This window comes from Scyliorhinus torazame, chromosome 3 (assembly GCF_047496885.1).
Source record: "Scyliorhinus torazame isolate Kashiwa2021f chromosome 3, sScyTor2.1, whole genome shotgun sequence".
Classification (NCBI taxonomy): domain Eukaryota; kingdom Metazoa; phylum Chordata; class Chondrichthyes; order Carcharhiniformes; family Scyliorhinidae; genus Scyliorhinus; species Scyliorhinus torazame.
In genome coordinates, this window is record NC_092709.1 from 9,501,856 (window position 1) to 9,527,855 (window position 26,000).

Consider the following 26,000-nt stretch of genomic DNA (forward strand, 5'->3'; position numbering starts at 1 on the left):
CCCACAACCCAAAAGATGTGCAGGGCAGGTGGATTGGCCACACTAAATTGCCCCTTAATTGGAATTGTGTACTCTAAATTTATTTTTTTTAAAAGAATATTCCGGGTGTTGGGGATGTCCAGAACTAGGGGTCACAGCCTAAGAATAAGGGTTCAGCCATTCAGGACTGAGATGAGGAAAAACATCTTCTCTCAGAGAGATGTGGACTTGTGGAATTCTCTCCCACAGAAAGCTGTTGGGGCCGGTTTGTTGGATATATTCAAGAGGGAGCTGGACGTGGCTCTTGTGGCTAAAGGGATCAAGGGGTATGGAGAGAAAGTGGGAGTGGGATACCGAATTTGCCATGATCAGCCATGATCATATTGGATGGCAGTGCAGGATCGAAGGGCTAAATGGCCTACTCCTGCTCCTATTTTCCATGTTTCTATGTTTCTAAACCTGTGGTCAACATTGACACCTCGCTACCACCCAGTCACCTGCAAGAAAAAAAATCACCTTGGATACAAGGGATTGTCAATGATGATTCTGTTCAAAATGCATCTAAATTGGAAACGCTTGTTGTTGACGCTCAAATTTTAAGGATGGGGAGTGATCCCGAGAGTCAGCACCTAACGCGCACCCAACATGCCAACCAATCAGCACTCCCTTCTCAAATTGTTGTTTACCCATTTACACTTTGGTAATTTCCTACGATCTGCCCTGGCGAGTACAAGGCCAGAAGCTCAGATAGCATGTCCCTCTCTTTCAGCAATATGGAGAAATAATCCTCAGGCCCACCTCAGTGCATCTCGGCCCCAACAAAATTATGTTCCAAACATCACCGAAAGGGGCAATAAACTAGTCTGACTACTTACTGAAGGACAACCTTTGCATTCTGCTTTGACGGCCCCAGGGATCAGAGAGATGGGCACATATTCGGGATTGACAGCGTTGATAACGCTGCTAATTTGTTCTGCTTGAATTGTTTTAGGCCCGGCCTTTGTCGACAGAAACTCCAACTTCTGTCTGAAAGGTGAAAGAAAGAGTTTTAATTCAGTTTAATTCCATTCAGTTCTGATTGTGCAGTCTCACAGAAAAACAGTTCCAGTGCATGACACCACCATGCTGCCAATATTTGACTCAAATACTTTAGTTTCTCCCTTATTTCAATGCAAAAAAAAAGGCTTAGACGTGACTTTGCGCTTATTTGCTGCAAGAGGTGGAATTGCAATGGTCAGATTTGTCTTTCTCACGTTCCATCGGTTGATTGTACTTTGTAAAGCAGGCACTGTCAAACTCGGGGGCGCGACCCGCAGGTGGGTCGCGGGCGGGTGTCGGGACGGTCGCGGAGCCGCACTGCGCATGCGGCAAGATCATCGGTGCGCATGGGCAAAACTATGATCGGGCGCGCATGCGAAGTGCGGCCGCTTTTTTTTTAAACGGTCGCAGCTTTTTGTTTTACAAGTTTGGGGGGGTTTTATTCATTTATTTTATTCAATTTATTTTTATTTTTTTCATTTATTTTATTCATTTTATTTTTATTTGTTTTTACAAGTTCGGGGGGGGGGGGTTTATTTGATAAACTTTCACAGGAAAAAAATTCAGAACTTTGGACAGATGGAGACTCCACACTTTCCGACACCGGAAGGCTTCACCTTCATCCAACAGGTTCCACTGGAGGAGCGTGTACGAGGGCCAAAGGGACCCCAAACCATTTCCTCCATTTTGTCAGTGATGCACAATCAATTACTCGTGAGACAAGGAGAGTCATACTAATCGGCTTTAATCAGCTAGAACTGTACCCAGCAGCTCCGATACAGAAAGTGAGGGCTGCTGGGACGGCATGGGTCTTATACCCCGCCTCTCAGGGCGGGGCTACGTACGTTGGCCAATGGTAGACTCCTAGGTCTGGCCAATGGGCATCTACCTCTCAGGTACTGCAATACCTGGTATTACCACATTCACCCCCTGTTAAAAAAAGAACCCAGTGGGGTGATGGCCAGTGTTACTGTCGCCTTTTGCATGGTAGGACCAGGTATTGCAGGTGCCATGATGTCGAGGGTAACAGAGAACGTTTTTATTGTTTTATGGTGCAGCAATCAGACGATCGGGTGGCCTGGTCGTCCTTCTGGAGCGTCTGGGCTTCGGCGGTGATCCTGGTGTAGGCCCCGGCGGTTGTGGCTCTGGGAACGGGAACGTGGTGTCTTCCTCCCTGGCAGCTTCGTCACCCCTAGGCGGCGCTGTTGGGGCGAAAAGTGGGGAGGGGGGGAGGGGCGCCTGGAGGGGGCGTCGGTGCCTGTTTGGCGCTGAGCAGGGGCGGCGGCAGTACTGACCCTCCGGTCAGGTGCTGTGGGGAGGGTGGGGGCAATGGTGCGGGTGCGCGTGGGGCTCCGGCGGGCGCCAGGTCCTGAAGGGAGACCATGTCTTGGCGGCCGTCAGGGAACGCTACGTAGGCGTACTGGGGATTGGCATGAAGCAGGTGGACTCTCTCGACCAACGGTTCCGACTTGTGCGCCCTCACATGTTTCCGCATCAGGACGGGTCCGGGTGTCGCTAGCCAGGTTGGGAGCGAGGTCCCGGAGGAGGACTTCCTGGGGAAGACAAGGAGACATTCGTGAGGTGTCTGGTTTGTGGTAGTACAGAGCAGCGACCAAATGGAGTGGAGGGCCACTGGGAGGACTTCTTGCCAGCAGGAGACTGGGAGATTCCTGGACCGAAGGGCCAGCAGGACAGTCTTCCAGACCGTTCCGTTCTCCCTCTCTACCTGCCCGTTTCCCCGGGGGTTGTAACTGGTCGTCCTGCTCGAGGCGATGCCTTTGCTGAGCAGGAATTAACGCAGTTCGTCGCTCATGAAGGAGGACCCCCTATCACTGTGTATGTACGCGGGGAAACCGAACAGTGTAAAGATACCCTGGAGGGCCTTGATGACGGTGGTTGCGGTCATGTCTGGGCAGGGGATGGCGAATGGGAACCGGGAGTATTCGTCAATCACGTTCAGGAAATACGTATTGCGGTCGGTGGAGGGGAGGGGGCCTTTGAAATCCATGCTGAGGCGTTCAAAGGGACGGGAAGCCTTTATCAGGTGCGCCCTCTCTGGCCGGTAGAAGTGCGGTTTGCACTCCGCGCAGATTTGGCAGTCCCTGGTGGCTGTCCTGACCTCCTCGATGGAGTAGGGCAAGTTGCGGGTCTTAACGAAATGAAAGAAACGAGTGACCCCCGGGTGGCAGTGGTCCTCGTGGAGGGATCGGAGGCGGTCCACTTGTCCTGTGGCACAAGTGCCGCGGGACAGGGCATCAGGAGGCTCATTTAGCTTCCCCGGACGGTACAAGATCTCGTAATTGAAGGTGGAGAGTTCTATCCTCCACCGCAAGGTCTTGTCGTTCTTAATCTTGCCCCGATGTGCATTGTCGAACATGAACGCCACCGACCGTTGGTCCGTGAGGAGAGTGAATCTCCTGCCGGCCAGGTAATGCCTCCAATGTCGCACAGCTTTTACTATGGCCTGGGCCTCCTTTTCGGCCGAGGAGTGGCGGATTTCGGAAGCATGGAGAGTACGGGAGAAGAAAGCCACGGGCCTGCCCGCTTGGTTGAGGGTGGCCGCCAGAGCTACGTCGGACGCGTCGCTCTCGACCTGGAAGCGGAGGGACTCGTCGATGGCGCGCATCGTGGCTTTTGCGATGTCCACTTTGATGCGGCAGAAGGCCTGGCGGTCCTCCGTTGACAGGGGGAAGGTTGCGGACTGGATCAGGGGTCGAGCCTTGTCTGTGTAATTAGGGACCTATTGTGCATAATAGCTAAAGAAGCCGAGGCAGCGCTTTAGGGCCTTGGGGCAGTGAGGGAGGGGGAACTCCATGAGGGGAGGCATGAGTTCAGGGTCGGGGACTATGACTCCATTTCGCACTACGTAGCATAGGATGGCTAGACGGTCGGTGCTAAACACGCATTTCTCCTTATTTTAGGTCAGATTAAGGAGGTGCGCGGTCTGGAGAAATTTTCGGAGGTTGGTGTCGTGGTCCTGCTGGTCATGGCCGCAGATGGTGACGTTATCCAGATACGGGAATGTTGCGCGTAAACCGTACCGGTCAACCATTCGCTCCATCTCACGCTGGAAGACCGAGACCCCATTCGTGACACCGAAGGGAACCCTTAAAAAGTGATAGAGCCGCCCATCTGCTTCGAAGGCAGTGTACTGGCGGTCCCCTTGTTGGAGGGGCAGCTGGTGGTGGGCAGACTTGAGATCCACCGTGGAGAAGACCTTGTATTGCGCAATCCTGTTTACCAGGTCGGCTATACGGGGAGAGGGTATGCATCCTGCTGCGTAAACCTGTTGATGGTCTGGCTGTAGTCGATGACCATCCTATGTTTCTCCCCGGTCTTTACCACCACTACTTGAGCTCTCCAGGGACTGTTGCTCGCTTTGATGACCCCTTCCTTCAGCAGCCTTTGGACCTCGGACCTGATGAAGGTCCGATCCTGGGCACTGTACCGCCTGCTCCTGGTGGCGACGGGTTTGCAATCCGGGGTGAGGTTCGCAAACAGCGAAGGCGGGTCGACCTTAAGGGTCGCGAGGCCGCAGACAGTAAGGGGGGGTATAGTGCCGCCGAATTTAAAGGTCAGGCTTTGCAAATGGCACTGGAAATCCAGCCCAAGGAGAGTGGCTGCGCAGAGGTGCGCCAGGACATACAGGCGGAAGTTGTCGAATTTCCTGCCTTGGACAATGAGGTTCGCGAGGCAGAACCCCTTTATCTCCACTGCGTGTGACCCGGAGGCCAGGGAGATCCGTTGGTTTACGGGATGGGTGACAAGGGAACAGCGCCTTACCGTGTCGAGCTGGACAAAGCTTTCCGTGATCCCGGAGTCGATCAGGCACGACGTCAAGTGGCCGTTGATAGCGATCGTTGTGGTGGCTTTCGCTAGCGTCTGGGGCCGACTCTGGTCCAGGGTCACGGAGGCCAGCTGCAGCAAGGGGGAGTTCTGGTCAGGCAGCGTGGAGTCGGCAGTGCTGGGGGCTTGAGGCCGGCCCCGGGTAACGGAGGCCAGCTGTAGCAAAGGGGAGTTCCGGTCAGGCAGCGTGGAGTCGGCTGTGCTGGGGGTCTGAGGCCGGTCCCGGGTAACGGAGGCCAGCTGTAGCAAGGGGGAGTTCCGGTCAGGCAGCGTGGAGTCGGCAGCGCTGGGGCTTGAGGCCCCATCCAAGATGGCGTCAGCCACGGGTCGCACATGGAGTCCGGGGATACAGAAGATGGCGTCGGCGAAGGACAAAATGGCGGCGCCCATCCACCCTGCGTGGTGGCCGGGGGGCAAAATGGCCGCGCCCGTGGGTCGCACGTTGCCTGTGGGTAGGAGGGCGGCGGTGGGCCTTGGGCGGCCGGGACCTGGAACAAAGGCTGGTGATAGTCGCTGGCGAACGCTGCCACGGCGCGGGCCTGGCAGACCGCGACATAGTGGCCTTTCTTGCCGCACCCTTTGCAGGTGGCGGTGCGGGCTGGGCAGCGCGCACGGGGATGATTCGCTTGGCCGCAGAAGAAGCAGCGTTGGCCGGCGGTGAAAACGGGCCGTCTCGCAGCGCAGGCCTGCGGGGTTAGCGGGAAAGTCTGGGGGGCTGCCGCGACGGGGTGCCACGCAGCCCAGGGGGGTGCCGTGCGTCTGGGAGCAAACGCCAGTGCGTTCTTGTACGCAACGTCCATAGACCCTGCCAGGGCCCGTGCCTCAGTGAGGCCCAGCGTGTCCATTTCAAGGGGCCTTCTGCGGATGTCGGGAGAAGACATACCTGCCACAAAAGCATCCCGAATTAAAAGTTCCATGTGCTCATTCCCCGTGACTGGTAGCCAGCCGCAGTTCCGGCCCAGCACTAGCAGAGTGCGATAGAAGTCCTCCAGTGTTTCTTCAGGGCTCTGCCTTCTAGTTGCCAACAGGTGACGGGCGTAGACCTGGTTCAGAGGACAGATGTAATGTCCTTCTAGCAGCGTGATAGCTGCAGCATAATTCTCCGCCTCCTCGATCAGAGGGTAGATTGCAGGGCTGACTCGGGAGCGTAGAAGGTGCATCTTCTGCCTTTCCGTGGGGGTGTCGGCGGGCGTGTCGACGAAGCTCTCAAAACACGCCAGCCAGTGCTTAAAAATACCAGCGGAATTGTCTGCGTGGGGACTGAGCTGAAGGCACTCCGGCCTGATGCGGAGGTCCATCCTTTCAGAAGTAATAGCTGATTAAATTGATGCACAATCAATTACTCGTGAGACAAGGAGAGTCGTACTAATCGGCTTTAGTCAGCTAGAACTGTACCCAGCAGCTTCGATGCAGAACGTGAGGGCTGCTGGGACGGCATGGGTTCTTATACCCCGCCTCTCAGGGCGGGGCTACGTACGTTGGCCAATGGTAGACTCCTAGGTCTGGCCAATGGGTATCTACCTCTCAGGTACTGCAATACCTGGTATTACCACAGTCAGCAGCAAACAAGGTAAGAGAAAATGGTGGGTCGCGAAGGTCGGCAGGCGTGGGCTGCGAAGGTCGGCTGGCGTGGGTCGCAAAGGTCGGCCGGCGTGGATCGCGAAGGTCTGCCGGCATGGGTCGCGAAGGTCTGCCGGCATGGGTCGCGTAGGTCGGCCGCGTGGGTTGCGTAGGTCGGCCGGCGTGGGTCGCGTAGGTCGGCCGGTGTGGGTTGCGTAGGTCGGCCGCGTGGGTTGCGTAGGTCGGCTGGGTTGGGTCCCGAATGTTGGCCGGTTGGTAAAAATGAGTCCCCGGGAACAAAGTTTAAAAACACTATTGTAAAGTGTATTAATTAATTCTGGTACAAATCCAACAATATCTTCTACATTACAACATTGACAACATATCAAGAAGGATTTAATTGTCAGTAAAGCAGCATTGGGATGTGAAAGTGGTTATATAAATGCACGTCTTTATGCCTTTATATCTGTTGCTATTATCTCAATTCCCCTTGTCCACATTTATCAACATTGTGAACTTACATTGATACAATCTTGGCCGCAAGTTCTTGCCGAAGATTGAGTGAGACCAGGTGATATTCCTCAGACAGAACTGAATGAATGAGATTCTTTTCGAATAGGTAAATGCTAGCTGATGTGGATGTTGTATTGACTCCTAATACCTGGAAAATTCAATTCAGCATTAAAATACATCGAGGAATAACATACAATCGCTCTCCCTTGAATGTAGCTCTTCAAATTACTGTCAATGGTCCTCACGATGAAAAGCTAACTGATGTTGTTCCTTCAAAGTCATTAATAATGTTTAACTGGAACACAAGTGCTAATCAGAGCCAGACAACAATATCATCTCCTTTACACACGCCCCTCCATTCACTGATGCCCACAATTGATACAGATTCTCCCAGATTTCTGAGTTACCAATTAACAGAAACCACCAATGGTTGCCATTCATTTCCAGAACCAAACTCACCTCAACAACAGAGAAACCTCGAATCCAATCAGCAAAATATACTCGTAGCTCCGTCCACCAACCTCCACAAACACACACACATACTCACGCAGACTATACATGCAACACAACATGCTCTCTCACACATGCTCTCTCTATCTCTCCCCCTCTCACACACACATTCTCTCTCTCCCCCTCTCACACACTCTCTCTCCCCCTCTCACACACTCTCTCTCTCCCCCCTCTCACACACTCTCTCCCCCCTCTCACACACTCTCTCTCCCCCCTCTCACACACTCTCTCCCCCACTCACACACTCTCTCCCCCTCTCACACACTCTCTCCCCCCCTCTCACACACTCTCTCTCCCCCCTCTCACACACTCTCTCCCCCCTCTCACACATTCTCTCTCCCCCTCTCACACACTCTCTCCCTCTCACACACTCTCTCCCCCCTCTCACACACTCTCTCTCCCCCTCTCACACACTCTCTCCCTCTCACACACTCTCTCCCCCCTCTCACACACTCACTCACCCCCTCTCACACACTCTCTCTCTCCCCCCTCTCACACACTCTCGCCACCCTCTCACACACTCTCTCGCCCCCTCTCACACACTCTCTCCCCCTCTCACACACTCTCTCCCCCCTCTCACACACTCTCTCCCCCCTCTCACACACTCTCTCTCCCCTCTCACACACTCTCTCCCTCTCACACACTCTCGCCCCCCTCTCACACACTCTCTCCCTCTCACACACGCTCTCCCCCCTCTCACACACTCTCTCTCTCCCCCTCTCACACTCTCTCTCCCCCCTCTCACACACTCTCTCTCCCCCTCTCACACACTCTCTCCCCCTCTCACACACTCTCTCACCCCTCTCACACACTCTCTCCCCCCTCTCACACACTCTCTCTCCCCCTCTCACACACTCTCTCTCCCCCCTCTCACACTCTCTCTCTCTCTCCCCCTCACACTCTCTCTCCCCCTTCTCACACATTCTCTCTCTCCCCCCTCTCACACACATTCCCTCTCTCTCCCCCCTCACACATTCTCTCTCTCCCCTCTCTCACACACTCTCTCTCCCCCTCTCACACTCTCTCTCTCTCCCCCCTCACACACTCTCTCTCTCTTCCCCCTGTCACACACTCTCTCTCTCCCCCTCTCACACACTCTGTCTCCCTCCCCCTCTCACACGCTCTCTCTCCCTCTCCCACGCACTCTCTCTCTCCCCCTCTCACACACTCTCTCACTCCCCCCTCTCATACATTCTCTCTCCCCCTGTCACACACTCTCTCTCCCCTTCTCACACACACACTCTCTCACCCCCCTCACACACTCTCTCTCTCCCCCCCTCTCACACACTCTCTCCCCCCTCACTCTTTCTCCCTCCCCCTCTCACACACTCTCTCTCACCCCCCTCACACACTCTCTCCCTCCCCCTCTCACACACACTCTCTCTCCCCTCTCTCACACACACTCTCTCATCCCCCTCTCACACACACTCTCTCTCCCCTCTCTCACACACACTCTCTCCCTCCCCCTCACACACTCTCTCCCTCCCCCTCACACACTCTCTCTCTCCCCCCTCTCACACACTCTCTCTCCCTCCCCCTCACACACTTTCTCTCTCCGCCTCACACACTCTAAATCTCACCCCCCTCACACACTCTCTCTATCCCACCCCCTCTCACACACTCTCTCTCTCACCTCCTCTCACACTCTCTCTCTCCCTTTCACACACTCTCTCTCTCCCCCCTCTCTCGCACACTCTCTCTCTCTCTCCCGTCTCTCACTCTCTCTCTCTCTCTCCCCCCCTCTCTCTCTCCCCCCTCTCCCACACACTCTCTCTCTCTCCCCCTCTCACACACACTCTCTCTCTCTCCCCCTCTCACACACACTCTCTCTCCCCCTCTCACAAACTCTCTCTCTCCCCTCTCTCGCACACTCTCTCTCTCTCTCCCCCCTCTCTTGCACTCTCTCTCTCTCCCCCTCTCTCACACTCTCTCTCTCCCCCCTCTCTCACTCTCTCTCTCCCCCCTCTCACACACTCTCTCTCCCCCCTCTCACAAACTCTCTCTCTCTCCCCCCTCTCACACACTCTCTCTCTCTCTCCCCTCTCTCTCACACACTCTCTCTCTCCGCCCTCTCTCGCACTCTCTCTCTCCCCCCCACTCTCACACTCTCTCTCTCTCCCTCCCCCTCTCACACTCTCTCTCTCTCTCTCCCCCCTCTCACACACTCTCTCTCTCTCTACCCCCCTCACACACTCTCTCTCTCCCCCTCTCTCGCACACTCTCTCTCTCTCCCCCCTCTCTCACTCTCTCTCTCCCCCCCTCTCTTACTCTCTCTCTCCCCCCTCTCACACACTCTCTCTCCCTCCCCCTCACACACTTTCTCTCTCCGCCTCACACACTCTAAATCTCACCCCCCTCACACACTCTCTCTATCCCACCCCCTCTCACACACTCTCTATCTCACCTCCTCTCACACTCTCTCTCTCCCTTTCACACACTCTCTCTCTCCCCCCTCTCTCGCACACTCTCTCTCTCTCTCCCGTCTCTCACTCTCTCTCTCTCTCTCCCCCCCTCTCTCTCTCCCCCCTCTCCCACACACTCTCTCTCTCTCCCCCTCTCACACACACTCTCTCTCTCTCCCCCTCTCACACACACTCTCTCTCCCCCCTCTCACAAACTCTCTCTCTCCCCTCTCTCGCACACTCTCTCTCTCTCTCCCCCCTCTCTTGCACTCTCTCTCTCTCCCCCTCTCTCACACTCTCTCTCTCCCCCCTCTCTCACTCTCTCTCTCCCCCCTCTCACACACTCTCTCTCCCCCCTCTCACAAACTCTCTCTCTCTCCCCCCTCTCACACACTCTCTCTCTCTCTCCCCTCTCTCTCACACACTCTCTCTCTCCGCCCTCTCTCGCACTCTCTCTCTCCCCCCCACTCTCACACTCTCTCTCTCTCCCTCCCCCTCTCACACTCTCTCTCTCTCTCTCCCCCCTCTCACACACTCTCTCTCTCTCTACCCCCCCTCACACACTCTCTCTCTCCCCCTCTCTCGCACACTCTCTCTCTCTCCCCCCTCTCTCACTCTCTCTCTCCCCCCCTCTCTTACTCTCTCTCTCCCCCCTCTCACACACTCTCTCTCCCCCCTCTCACAAACTCTCTCTCTCCCCCCTCTCACACACTCTCTCTCTCTCTCCCCTCTCTCTCACACACTCTCTCTCTCTCCGCCCTCTCTCACACTCTCTCTCTCCCCCCCCTCTCTCACACTCTCTCTCTCTCCCCCTCTCTTGCACTGTCTTCCTCTCCCCCTCTCACACACTCTGTCTCCCTCTCCCTCTCACATACTCTCTCTCTCTCCCTCCCCCTCTCACACTCTCTCTCTCTCTCCCCCCTCTCACACACTCTCTCTCTCTCCCCCCCTCTCACACACTCTCTCTCTCCCCCCTCTCTCGCACACTCTCTCTCTCTCCCCCCTCTCTCACTCTCTCTCTCTCTCTCCCCCCTCTCTCGCACTCTCTCTCTCCCCTCTCTCTCACACACTCTCTCTCTTCGCCCTCTCTCACACTCTCTCTCTTCCCCCCTCTCTCACACTCTCTCTCTCTCTCCCCCCTCTCTCGCACTGTCTTCCTCTCCCCCTCTCACACACTCTGTCTCCCTCTCCCTCTCACACACTCTCTCTCTCTCCATCCCCCTCTCACACTCTCTCTCTCTCTCTCTCCCCCCTCTCACACTCTCTCTCTCTCTCTCATGCACTCAGGCTGTTGATTCATTTTGTCCATTTCTTCTCAGTGTTCCATCGAATCTCCGACCCCTATAGCACACACAGAGGATATTCATCCCATTGTGTCTGTGTTGGTTATGAATCAACCAATCCAATTGGTCACATCCTCTCTCTATTTCTCTTCAGCCGTGCAAATTCTTCCTTTGCGAGTTTATATCCAATTCCCTTCTGAAAGTTTTGATTGAATCTGCTTCCACCGGGTCCCTTTCAGGTCGTGCATTCTAGATCACAACCATCCTCATCTCACCGCTGGTTATTTTCCAATTACCTTAAATTTATGTCCTCTGCTTACAGACAGTCCTCCCATTGTCTTTTCCAAGTACTCGATCAGAAAGCCTACATAATTTTGAACACTCCAATTAAATCTCCCATTAGCTTTCTCTGCTGGAAAAAGAACTTGATCCCAGTTTCTGCCTGTTATCCCTTCTACGTCTACAAGTTTGCTGATGACACGACCGTAGTGGGTCGATCTCGAACAATGACGAGTCAGAGTACAAGAGGGAGATAGAGAACCTAGTGGAGTGGTGTAACGACAACGATCTCTCCCTCAATGTCAGCAAAACTAAAGAGCTGGTCATTGACTTCAGGAAGCAAAGTACTGTACACACCCCTGTCAGCATCAGCGGGGCCGAGGTCGAGATGGTTAACAGCTTCAAATTCCTAGGGGCACACATTACCAAAAATCTGTCCTGGTCCACCATGTCGACACTCCGATCAGGAAAGCACAACGGCGCCTATACTTCCTCAGGAAACTAAGGAAATTTGGCATGTCCACGTTGATTCTTACCAACTTTTACAGATGCACCATAGAAAGCATCCTATCAGGCTGCATCACAGCCTGGTATGGCAACTGCTCGGCCCAGGACCGCAAGAAACTTCAGAGAGTCGTGAACACCGCCCAGTCCATCACACGAACCCGCCTCCCATCCATTGACTCCGTCTACACCTCCCGCTGCCTGGGGAAAGCGGGCAGCATAATCAAAGACCCCTCCCACCCGGCTTATTCTCTCTTCCAACTTCTTTGATCAGGTAGGAGATACAAAAATCTGAGAACACGCACTAACAGGTTCAAAAACAGCTTCTTCCCCGCTGTTACCAGATTCCTAAACGACCCTCTTATGGACTGATCTGATCCCTTCACACATCTCCTCTACTGAGTAGTACTGCACTCCTGTATGCTTCACCCCATGCCCGTGTCTATGTATTTAAGTTGTGTATGTTTGCCCTATGTTTCTTCTTCATGTACGGAATGATCTGTCTGAATTGTACACAGAACAATACTTTTCAGTGTACCTTGGCACACGTGACAATAAATGTATCCAAATCTTCCTGGGCATAAGTGGCATTTATGGGGTTAAGCCCAGAGAGGAGCACAGAGTGAGGCCCTAACAGTACCAGGGGTTCTGCTGGTGTTATGGATCATACTGCCAGTGAGCTAGCCATTGGGAAAGCCAACCTGGGGCATCTGTTCTCTGGAAGGGAGATGGCCTAGGAGTGATCGAATAGAGATCTTTAAAATCATGAAGGGATTCAACAGGTTCAATGTAAAGAAGGTGTTTCCACTTGAGAGAGACCAAAACCAAATATGAGAGAATCGCTAAAAGATCCAATGGGGAGTTCAGGAGAAACGTCTTTATTCAGAGAGTGGTGGGAATGTGGAGCCCGTTCCCACGGGGAGTGATCGAGGTGAATAGTGTAGAGGCATTTAAGGGGGTAGCTGGATAAACAGATGAGGGAGAGAGGAATAGAAGGATATGGTGATGAAGTCGGGTATGGGGAGGCTCGTGTAGAGCTGGCATGGAACACGTGTCTGTATGGCCTCTTTGATGTGGTGTAAATTTGATGTAATTCTATACAATTCTTCCCAATTTTTACAGTCAGAGATATACCTGTAGATATGGACTGAGTGTTGATCACTGTGGGACTGAGATGTTGGATGTTCTGCCGATACTGACCTTGCTGTGACTGGTGAATCTTTTCCGTGTTCCTTTACAGCTATCCAGTAATTTTACTTTGGTCACCTGGTTGTCACGGGCCTGGTAATTAACCTTGCACTTTCCAGAGACGTCAACCTAGAGAGCGAGGGAGAGAAAAGAGATGGTGTGGAATAAACTGGAAGAGGAGGTGGGCGGGGGGGGGGGGGGGGGTGACGCACGATCAATTACACAAAGACTGGAGTTGGATACAATTGAAGCTTTATTACACTAAGATGTGTGGCCTCCCACAGCAGCTGGCGAAATGGCTGCTGAATGAGGAGCACACATATTTATACTCCGCCCACTGGGCGGAGCCAGCAGGCAGGGAACTACCCCCGCACCTGTAGTACAGGGCCTTACCACAAAGCACCTAATATATACATCAGTGGTGACTACCACATTCACCCCTTGTTAAAATTAAGTCCGGTGGGGGTGGTGGAGAACTATATACAAGTAGATGTTTTAAAGTACAGAAAAAAATTGAGTCCAGCGGGGGTGGAGGAGAGTTATACAGAAGGATGATGTTTTTTTTAAGAGTCCCGATCAAGTTACAGGTTCAGTCAGTCCGGAGCCTTAATCTGCCGTTGGGAGCGCCGCAGTGATGGCGGCAATTCCGGTGTCGGTCTGATCTTCGGTGATTCCGGGAGAGTGCGGAAATCCTCTTCATCCTCGGGCGTGGGCAGAGGGAGGACGGATTGTCCTGGGGCGGGGGTTGTGGCTGGGTGCGCCGGGGGAGGGGAGGGTGGCGCCGGGCCAGAGGGGCGTGTGTGTGTGGAACTAGCTGGTGCCGGGTCCCTGAGGGAGACAGTATCTTGATGGCCGTCGGGGCACGCTACGTAGGCGTACTGTGAGTTGGCATGGAGTAGCTGTACCCTCTCAACCAACGGGTCCGCCTTGTGGAGTCGTACGTGCTTATGGAGGGGTACAGGTCCTGGAGCTGAGAGCCAAGTCGGGAGCGACGCATCGAATGTGGACTTCCTGGGGAAGGCAAAGAGACGCTCATGGGGTGTGTCATCAGTCGCAGTGCACAGGAGCGACCGAATGGAGTGCAGTGCATCGGGGAGGACCTCCTGCCAGCAGGAGGCCGGGAGACGTCTGGACCATAGGGCCAGCTGGACGGCCGTCCAGACCGTCCCATTCTCCTTCTCCACCTGCCCGTTTCCCCGGGGGTTATAGCTGGTCGTCCTCCTCGAGGCGATACTCTTGTTGAGCAGGAGCTGACGCAGCTCATCTCTCATGAATGAGGATCCCCGGTCGCTGTGGACGTAGGCGGGGAAGCCGAACAGAGCTAAGATGCCGTTGAGAACTTTGATGACGGTGGCAGACGTCATGTCGGGGCATGGGATGGTGAAGGAGAATCTGGAGTACTCATCGACCACACTGAGGAAATACATGTTACGGTCGGTGGAGGGGAGGGGCCCTTTGAAGTCCACGCTGAGGCGTTCAAAGGGGCGGGAGGCCTTCACCAGGCACGCACGGTCTGGCTGGTAGAAGTGCGGTTTGCACTCCGCACAGACCTGGCAGTCCCTGGTGATTGCCCGTACTTCCTCGACCGAGTAGGGCAGGTTGCAAGCCTTGATGAAGTGGTACAACCGTGTGACTCCCGGGTGACAAAGGTTGTCGTGCAGAGTCCGGAGTCGGCCCACCTGTGTGCTGGCACATGTACCTCGGGATAGGGCATCGGGGGGCTCGTTGAGCTTACCGGGGGCGATACAAAATCTCGTAGTTGTAGGTGGAGAGCTCGATCCTCCACCGCATAATTTTATCGTTTTTGATCTTGCCCCTCTGTGTGTTGTTAAACATGAAGGTTACCGACCGTTGGTCAGTGAGGAGAGTGAATCTCCTGCCGGCCAGGTAATGCCTCCAATGCCACTTCAATGATGGCCTGGGCCTCTTTTCCGACGGATGAGTGTCGAATTTCGGAGGCGTGAAGGGTTCGTGAAAAGAATGCCACGGGCCTGCCTGCCTGGTTGAGGGTGGCGGCCAGAGCGACGTCTGATGCGTCGCTCTCCACTTGAAATGGTAACGTCTCGTCGACTGCGTGCATCACGGCCTTGGCGATGTCGGCCCTAATACCGTTGAAGGCCTGTTGAGCCTCGGCCATCAGGGGGAAAAGAATGGACAGGATGAGTGGGCGGGCCTTGTCCGCATAGTTTGGGACCCACTGGGCGTAGTAAGAAAAGAACCCCAGGCAGCGTTTCAAGGCCTTGGGGCAGTGGGGAAGGGGGAGTTCCATGAGGGGGCGCATGCGGTCGGGGTTGGGCCCCAGAACTCTGTTCTGGACCACATAGCCGAGGATGGCCAAGCGGTTTGTGCTGAATAAGCACTTCTCCTTGTTATAAGTTAGGTTGAGGAGAGTAGCGATGTGGAGAAATTTGGCAAGGTTGGCATCATGGTCCTGCTGATCGTGGCCGCAGATGGTGACATTGTCAAGGTACGGGAAAGTGGCCCGCAGCCCGTACCGGTCAACCATTCGGTCCATTTCCCGTTGGAAAACCGAGAACCCGTTGGTGACGCCAAAGGGAACCCTAAGAAAGTGGTAAAGGCGGCCATCGGCCTCGAAGGCAGTGTATGGGCGGTCCGCCTTGCGGATGGGGAGCTGGTGGTAGGCGGATTTTAGGTCGACAGTTGAGAAGACCCGGTACTGTGCAATCTGATTGACCATATCAGAAATGCGTGGAGGGGGTACGCGTCGAGCTGCGTGTACCTATTGATGGTCTGACTGTAGTCCACGACCATTCTGTGTTTCTCCCCAGTTTTCACAATTACCACTTTGGCTCTCCAGGGGCTGTTGCTGGTCTCGATGATGCCTTCCTGAAGCAGTTGCTGGACTTCGGACCTGATGAAGGTCCTGTCCTGGGCGCTGTACCGTCTGCTCCTGGTGGCGACGGGTTTGCAATCTGGTTTAAGTTTGCAAATAGGCGTGGGTCGACCCTTAGGGTCGCGAGGCCGCACACAGTAAGGGGTGGTAGAGGCCCGCCGAATTTCAATGTTAGGCTCTGGAGGTTGCACTGGAGGTCCAGGCCAAGTAGCAAGGCAGCGCAGAGGTTGGGGAGGATGTAGAGGCGGAAGCCGCTGAACTCCACGCCCTGGACAGTGAGAGTGGCTATGCAGTACCCCCGGATCGTCACGGAGTGGGACCCGGAGGCCAGGGAGATTCTCTGGTTGGCGGGGTGTACCGCGAGGGAGCAACGCCTTACCATATCGGGATGGATGAAGCTCTCGGTGCTCCCGGAGTCCAGCAGGCAGGAGATCTCATGCCCATCGATTTTCACGTTGGTAGAGGCCGTTGCTAGGTTGCATGGGCGGGACTGGTCAATCGTGACAGAGGCGCGACGCGGCTGGTCGTCGATGGTGGCAGACGATGGGGTACCCCGGGGGCATGGGTCCTGGTACGATGGCGGCGCCCACGGGCCGCACGTGTCGTGGGGGAAACAAGATGGCGGCGCATGATGACCCTGGGGAGGACAAGATGGCGGCGCCCATGGACCGCACGTGGTGGGGGTCGAAAAAGATGGCGGCGCCCATGGGCCGTACGTGGTCCGGGGAGGGGAAGATGGCGGCGCCCACTGGCTGTATGTGTGGGGGGTCGGAACAAAAGTGGTGACTGTGCGGGCCTGGCACACCGCAGCGAAGTGTCCCTTCTTGCCTCAGGCCTTGCAAAGGGCACTCCGGGACGGGCAGCGTTGTCGGGGGTGTTTTGGCTGCCCACAGAAGTAACATTTGGGGCCCCCGGGGTTGGTTGGCTGCCGCGCGGCGCAGAGGTGGGGTTGGCTGAGTGGGGTCCCCGATGGGGCGGCCGTCTGCGGAGTCCACGATGCGTAAGAGGGGTGGGCCGCGCGGCCGGGGGTGTTGGCCTGGATGTTGCGCGAAGCAACCATCAGCGAGAGCGCTCGTTTTTTGGTTGCTGCAAGGTCGAGCATGGCCCCTTCTCAGAGGCGCTGGCAGATGTAATCCGACTCTATCCCCGTAACAAAAGCGTCTCTGATGAGCAAGTTCGAGTGTTCTGTGGCCGTGACGGCCTGACAGTCACAGTCTCTGACTAGGGGAATTAGAGCACGCCAGAAATCTTCCACTGACTCACCAGGAAGTTGACTACGAGTGGAGAGGATGTGTCTGGAGTAGAGCGTGTTAGTCCGCTGAGCGTAATTTTCCTTCAGTAGCGGCATGGCGTCTGCGTAGGTCGGCGCGTCCTGGATAAGTGGAAAGACGTTGAAGCTCAGCCGCATGTAGAGGATCTGAATCGTCTGAGCTTCCGGAATTGGGTCTGGTGCAGACCTGATGTGAGCTTCGAAACAGGCTCGCCAATGTTCAAAGTCCTTTTTGGCGTTGCCTGATTGCGGATCCAGCTGCAGGCTATCCGGCTTGATGCCGAGGTCCATCTTCTGAAAACTTTAGTGCAATAAATTGATGCACAATCAATTACACAAAGAAGAGAGTTGGATGTAATCGAGGCTTTATTACACTGAGATGTGTGGCCTCCTATAGCAGCTGGCGAAATGGCTGCTGTACGAGGAGCACACATATTTATACTCCGCCTACTGGGCGGAGCCAGCAGGCAGGGAACTACCCCCCGTACCTGTAGTACAGGGGCCTTACCACAAAGCACCTAATATATACATCAGTGGTGACTACCACAGACGGAAAGAGGGAAAAGTTGAACAAGAGGGAAAGAGTGAAAGCTGAAAGATAAAGAACTGAATGTGATAACAGGAAGCAGAAGATAAGAACTCGTCTTTCATATTGGGTTGTCAACTCAAGTTGGACATATTCCTGGAGGCTTCATCACATGACCTCTCACCTCCAACCAGCTTGTTCGCCCTGCCCAGAACACTCCTGCAATTGGTCACCCAACATGTCCACCTTGGCCATGCTCCACCTTCTCGTTGACGATCATACAATGGGGTTTAAAACTATCATCGATTGTTTTCGAAACCCATCTGCTTCACTAATCCCCCTTTAGGGAGGGAAATTTGACATCTGACCTTATAGTCCTGCCCCTTTGAAATGGCCGAGAAAGCCACTTAGTTCGAGGCCATTGCGAGTGGCAACAAATGGCCACACCCCATGAATGAAGTTTTAAAAGCCCACCGAGTGAAATTAGATGGAGTGGGGGTAGTGAGCTGGAACAGTATATTTCAATGAATCGTGATATTGTGAACTCACCACATCCCTGCTGGGTCACTGCGTCAAGCCAGGCTTACCTGGGTGTCACTCGTGGTGGTGAGCTGGACTTGGAACAAGCTGGCCAGGCCTCTCTTGATGTTCTGAATGATCACCGGCTCATTGGAAAATGAGTAGAAGGTCTTCACCTGGAGGATGAGAAAGGTCAAAGTGCAAGTGACCACGCTTGGCTGTGGAATTAGGTTCCAGACTGCGTCGGCAGTAACAATAGTAACTTGGGAAAAGTGCTCCCCAGGACTGGAGTCAGACTACATTTGACACTGAACCATGTGAGAAGATATTGGAAACTGTAATTAGCTACACGGAGCACAAGGGGCTGACTTGATTGTTTTTCCCCGTGTGGCTTGCGGAGTATGAGCTCCCCTGCTAACTATGGGGTGATACCATGTGTATATAAGGTCGGCCAGATAGGAACTGACCGACAGAGAGAGTGGACCCGGTAAAGTCTGACTTGGCCTCTTTGTACATAGTACGTGTTGTAAATAAACATCTTTGTCATAACCTGGGGTTAAGCAAGCCATGGGACACTTATGAGACTGGGGGATTGATATTCCCAAAGGGGGGGAATACACACTTCCTCATTGAGGGACGGAGTTCCCCCTTCTACACTACGGAGGGTCATGCACTGTGTGCTGGCTCCTGTAGTAGAGTAACTGCTCTGTACTCTTGTTCTGTTGCATTAAACCTTTTCCCTTTGACTCAACCTGTTTGGCTCGGTGTGGACTCCTTTCCCGACCTTACGATAGTCTCGGATGTTACTCATCTGACTCCTATTCGCCTTTATTAAAGAAATCAACGAGGATTAAATCCTCTAAATTACAGTTTAGAGGAGAGGGGGGAGAGAGAGAGAGATAGGGAGGGAATTCCAGAGCTTTGGACCCAGGCAACTGAAGACACAGCCACCAATGGAAAGAATTTAATCAGGGAGATGTGCAAGAGGCCAGAATGGGAGAGTAATCCTCTAATAACCTGACATTATTATGAACTGTGTACTTTCTGACTGTGTGAATTATCATCGAGTTTATGGTGCTGGGCTGAACTTTGTTTCCAGAGGCAGGAGGGTTGGCAACAAGGGGACAAAGATTTGAGACAATTAGCAAAATTACCGGAGACGAGAATTGCTTTCACGCAGCAAGGTTTGACAATCTGGAATGTTCTCTCCGGGAGAGCAGTGGAAGCAGATTCAGCGTTAACCCTCAAACGGGAATTGGGTGAATATCTGGAAGATAAAATATTGCAGGGCTATGGGGGAAAGAGCAGCGGGAGTGGGGCTAATTGGATAGTTCTTTCAAAGGGCCGACACAGACATGACAGGCTGAATGGCCTCCTTCTGTGTTCTATGATAATTGGATGAGCTACTGGAGGATTGGTTATGTGGAATAGTAACCAGCAAAGAGTCAGTGTCTTCAGGATAGAAGCAGACACACAGGGGGAGAAATAAACTCCCTAAATCGTCCAAGGCAATCATGTTGTATCTTTCAATATGAATTGAGTTAAGAAAGGCGCGGCACGGTGGCGCAGTGGTTAGCACTGGGACTGCGACACTGAGGACCCGGTTTCGATCCCGGCCCCGGGTCACTGCCCGTGTGGAGTTTGCACATTCTCCCCGTGTCTGCGTGGGTCTCACCCCCACAACCCAAAAGATGTGCAGGGTAGGTGGATTGGCCACGCTAAATTGCCCCTTAATTGGATACTCTAAATTTATTAAAAGAGTTAAGGAACAAAGCAGCCATAAGACCATAAGACATAGGAGCAGAATTAGGCCACTCGGCCCATCGAGTCTGCTCCGCCATTCAATCATGGCTGATATTTTTCTCATCCCCATTCTCCTGCCTTCTCCCCATAACCCCTGAGCCCCTTATTAATCAAGAACTTATTTATCTCTGTCTTAAAGACATTCAGTGATTTGGCCTCCATTGCCTTCTGCGGCAACAAGTTCCACAGATTCACCACCCTCTGGCTGAAGAAATTCCTCCTCATCTCTGTGTTTTAAAGGATCGTCCCTTTAGTCTGAGATGGTGTCCTCTGGTTCTAGTTTTTCTACAAGTGGAAACATCCTCTCCACGTCCATTCTATCCAGGCCTCGCAGTATCTTGTAAGTTTCAATAAGATCCCCCCTCATCCTTCTAAACTCCAACGAGTACAGACCCAGAGTCCTCAACCGTTCCTCATAGGACAAACTGTCCATTCCAGGGATAATTCTTGTGAACCTCCTCTGGACCCCTTCCAAGGCCAGCACATCCTTCCTTAGATACGGGGCCCAAAACCGCTCACAATACTCCAAATGGGGTCTGACCAGAACCTTATACAGCCTCAGAAGTACATCCCTGGTCTTGTATTCTAGCCCTCTGGGCATGAATGCTAACATTGCCTTCTTAACTGCCGACTGAACCTGCACATTAACCTTAAGAGAATTGTGAACAAGGACTCCCAAGTCCCTTTGTGCTTCTGATTTCCGAAGCATTTCCCCATTTAGAAAATAGCCTATGCCTAAATTACTCCTTCAAAAGGGCATAACCTCACACTTTTCCACATTGTATTTCATTTGCCACTTCAATGCCCACTCTCCTAGCCTGTCCAAGTCCTTCTGCAGCCCCCTTGCTTCCTCTATACTACCTGTCCCTCTGCAGATCTTTGTATCATCTGCAAACTTAGCAACAGTGCCTTCAGTACCTTCTTCCAGATCATTAATGTGATCCAATTAAATAGGAGCAAGGGTCGAAAGAGCAGAACATGGCCACCTCTGCTTCTGTGTTTCTACCCAAATACCAGGTTTTGGTCCTAAGGTATGGTAGAGATTCCACAGACTCTTTCAGAACATGCTGGCAACCAGGGCAGATGAGTCTGGGAGAGGGCATCTAATTGGTATGGTTTGTCAGCTGGCCCGTGGCATTGGGGTGAAATGTTGGGGTTCTGCCAGTCCATGTGGCTGGAAAGCCTGGGGCCGGGAGGAGTGTATCTTGTTCCTCGTCCCGTCTTTTGGAGGAGGCAGTAAGGCAAGGCCTTCTCCGCTCTCTCACGTGGGCATTATCCCCGGTGTCCTCTCTCAAACAACACCCCAAAAACAGATTATCTTTCATAATCACATTGCTATTTGTGGGATCTTGCTGTGCAAAAATCTCCTAAATTACAACAGCGACGACATTCCAAATGCACTTTGTTGGCTTTATAGTGCTTTGGGATGTTTGGGAGTCGTGGTGGGTGGCGAGCGTCGCAGAGTCGCTGTGGCACACAAGGAGGCAACCTTCGAGTCCATAACTGGTCTTTCTTTCTTTTGCCTCCTCCTCCTCCACCTCTGATACCCTTAGGTCCATTCTGCCTCTCAAGGATGAGCTCAAGGCGTTCCAGCTGCCATACCCAGCGTGATACCCCCTGGTGGGGTAGCTCGCTACTGCCTCCTACAGGAGGCCAGTCCACCCCAGCACACTGCGGGGTGCCCGGCCTCTGCACTTAGACTGGCTTCGAACAAAGTTAGGAAATTGGGAACTCCCTTGACAAGCAGTATCCCCCCCCACCCCGCCCCCACCCCAGCTCACCCCCCCCCCCCCCCCCCCCCCGGAAAACACTAGCAAAGGTTGGGATCTGGGAATAACTGGATGAGCCTCTTCAGAAGAATCCTCACTCTGCTGGAATTAAGGCAGGTGTTCCCCAGCTAGCCCACGTATGGCATTCAGGATCATGCGGCTGAAAGGGACGAGAGGACATATCCCCACACATTGATGTACTTTACTCTGGATGTGACATCAAGTAAGCGTAAAGTCGCTGATAAATCTATTCTTTTTTGAATTAAGATTACTAAACACCCTGACTTTTGAACTGCCAAGCTGGCCCATCTGCTATTAGCAGCCTCTGGGATCATAGACTCTGAACCTTAAGCAACGCTTAGGCTCAACCTTATTACCGTCAGTGTGTAATTTACACCTTATCTCCTAATAATCGTTACAACACTTCACAGAGTTAAAGAACGGCCTCCAATACAGAATGTTGTGAGTTGGCAATCTTACAAAGCAACAAGATGTCTTGTAAAACTGTCGTTTACAAATCAGAGTTAAGTTCCACTCACTCAAGTCCCACTGGCGGACTGGATCAGTGTGGGTACACTCCAAAAATACTCCTTTGACGGTGAAATGCTCTGGGATGTCCTGTGGCCATGAAAGGGACTACGTAAATGAAAGGGGCAGGGTTCTCCGTTCCTGAGACTAAGTGTTGACGCCTGGGAGGGATTCGTGGACTTCCACGACAGCTAAACTGGTCCGATCCTGGACCGATCGTTGAGAGTCTAGCACCGGTACCGCGTGGAACACAATCGATTCCAATGAGAAACGGTACTGGATTCGCCGGGTCCGTGATTGACACTCGGGAGGCTGCCAAGCTGCAGCCGCACACACACATTACACTCCCCACACACACTCATCCCAGCCGCACACACACATTACACTCCCCACACACACTCATCCCAGCCACACACACACATTACACTCCCCACACACACTCATCCCAGCCACACACACACATTACACTCCCCACACACACTCATCCCAGCCGCACACACACATTACACTCCCCACACACACTCATCCCAGCCGCACACACACATTACACTCCCCACACACACTCATCCCAGCCACACACACACATTACACTCCCCACACACACTCATCCCAGCCGCACACACACATTACACTCCCCACACACACTCATCCCAGCCGCACACACACATTACACTCCCCACACACACTCATCCCAGCCGCACATACACATTACACTCCCCACGCACACTCATCCCAGCCGCACACACACATTACACTCCCCACGCACACTCATCCCAGCCATACACACACATTACACTCCCCACACACACTCATCCCAGCCACACACACACTCATCCCAGCCACACACACACATTACACTCCCCACACACACTCATCCCAGCCGCACACACACATTACGCTCCCCACACACACTCATCCCAGCCACACACACACATTACATTCCCCACACACACTCATCCCAGCCACACACACACATTACACTCCCCACACACACTCATCCCAGCCCCACACACACATTACACTCCCCACACACAATCATCCCAGCCACACACACACATTACACTCCCCACACACACTCACCCCAGCCGCACACACACATTACACTCCCCACACACACTCATCCCAGCCGCACACACACATTACACTCCCCACACACACTCATCCCAGCCGCACACACACTTTACACTCCCCACACACACTCATCCCGGCCGCACACACATTACACTCCCCACACACACTCATCCCAGCCACACACACACATTACACTCCCCACACACACTCATCCCAGCCGCACAGACACATTACACTCCCCACACACACTCATCCCAGCCACACACACACATTACACTCCCCACACACACTCACACACTCATCCCAGCCGCACACACACATTACACTCCCCACACACACTCATCCCAGCCACACACACACATTACACTCCCCACACACACTCATCCCAGCCGCACACACACATTACACTCCCCACACACACTCATCCCAGCTGCACACACATTACACTCCCCACACACACTCATCCCAGCCGCACACACACATTACACTCCCCACACACACTCAGCCCAGCCGCACACACACATTACACTCCGCACACACACTCACCCCAGCCGCACACACACATTACACTCCCCACACACACTCATCCCAGCCACACACACACATTACACTCCCCACACACACTCATCCCAGCCACACACACACACTACACTCCCCACACACACTCATCCCAGCCGCACACACACATTACACTCCCCACACACACTCACCCCAGCCACACACACACATTACACTCCCCACACACACTCATCCCAGCCACACACACACATTACACTCCCCACACACACTCATCCCAGCCACACACACACATTACACTCCCCACACACACTCATCCCAGCCACACACACACATTACACTCCCCACACACACTCATCCCAGCCGCACACACACATTACACACCCCAGACACACTCATCCCAGCCGCACACACACATTACACTCCCCACACACACTCATCCCAGCCCCACACACACATTACACTCCCCACACACACTCATCCCAGCCACACAGTCACATTACACTCCCCACGCACACTCATCCCAGCCACACACACACATTACACTCCCCACACACACTCATCCCAGCCACACACACACATTACACTCCCCACACACACTCATCCCAGCCACACACACACATTACACTCCCCACACACACTCATCCCAGCCGCACAGACACATTACACTCCCCACACACACTCATCCCAGCCGCACAGTCACATTACACTTCCCACGCACACTCATCCCAGCCACACACACACATTACACTCCCCACACACACTCATCCCAGCCACACACACACATTACACTCGCCACACACACTCATCACAGCCGCACACACACATTACACTCCCCACACACACTCATCCCAGCCGCACATACACATTACACTCCCCACACACAGTCATCCCAGCCACACACACACATTACACTCCCCACACACACTCATCCCAGCCGCACACACACATTACACTCCCCACACACACTCATCCGAGCCGCACACACACATTACACTCCCCACACACACTCATCCCAGCCGCACACACACACTGCACTCCCCACACACACTCATCCCAGCCGCACACACACATTACACTCCCGACACACACTCATCCCAGCTGCACACACACATTACACTCCCCACACACACTCATCCCAGCCGCACACACACATTACACTCCCCACACACACTCATCCCAGCCGCACACACACATTACACTCCCCACACACAATCATCCCAGCCGCACACACACATTACACTCCCCACACACACTCATCCCAGCCGCACACACACATTACACTCCCCACACACACTCATCCCAGCCACACACACACATTACACTCCCCACACTCACCCTCCCAGCCGCGCACACACATTACACTCGCCACACACACTCATCCCAGCCACACACACACATTACACTCCCCACACACACTCATCCCAGCCACACACACACATTACACTCCCCACACACACTCATCCCAGCCACACACACACATTACACTCCCCACACACACTCATCCCAGCCCCACACACACATTACACTCCCCACACACACTCATCCCAGCCGCACAGTCACATTACACTCCCCACGCACACTCATCCCAGCCACACACACACATTACACTCCCCACACACACTCATCCCAGCCACACACACACATTACACTCCCCACACACACTCATCCCAGCCACACACACACATTACACTCCCCACACACACTCATCCCAGCCGCACAGACACATTACACTCCCCACACACACTCATCCCAGCCGCACAGTCACATTACACTCCCCACGCACACTCATCCCAGCCACACACACACATTACACTCCCCACACACACTCATCCCAGCCACACACACACATTACACTCGCCACACACACTCATCACAGCCGCACACACACATTACACTCCCCACACACACTCATCCCAGCCGCACATACACATTACACTCCCCACACACAGTCATCCCAGCCACACACACACATTACACTCCCCACACACACTCATCCCAGCCGCACACACACATTACACTCCCCACACACACTCATCCGA

General features: G+C 53.7%; 1 protein-coding gene across 1 annotated transcript in view; it reads right to left on the reverse strand.

Moving 5' to 3' along the window:
* The window catches only part of LOC140408289 (microsomal triglyceride transfer protein large subunit-like), a 116,148-nt gene that overhangs the window by 68,416 nt on the left and 21,732 nt on the right, over positions 1–26,000 (reverse strand). Inside the window, 4 exon segments of the mRNA XM_072495278.1 lie at positions 855–1,005; positions 6,945–7,084; positions 13,115–13,231; positions 18,340–18,447. Of these exon segments, the coding sequence (XP_072351379.1) occupies positions 855–1,005; positions 6,945–7,084; positions 13,115–13,231; positions 18,340–18,447 (516 nt within the window).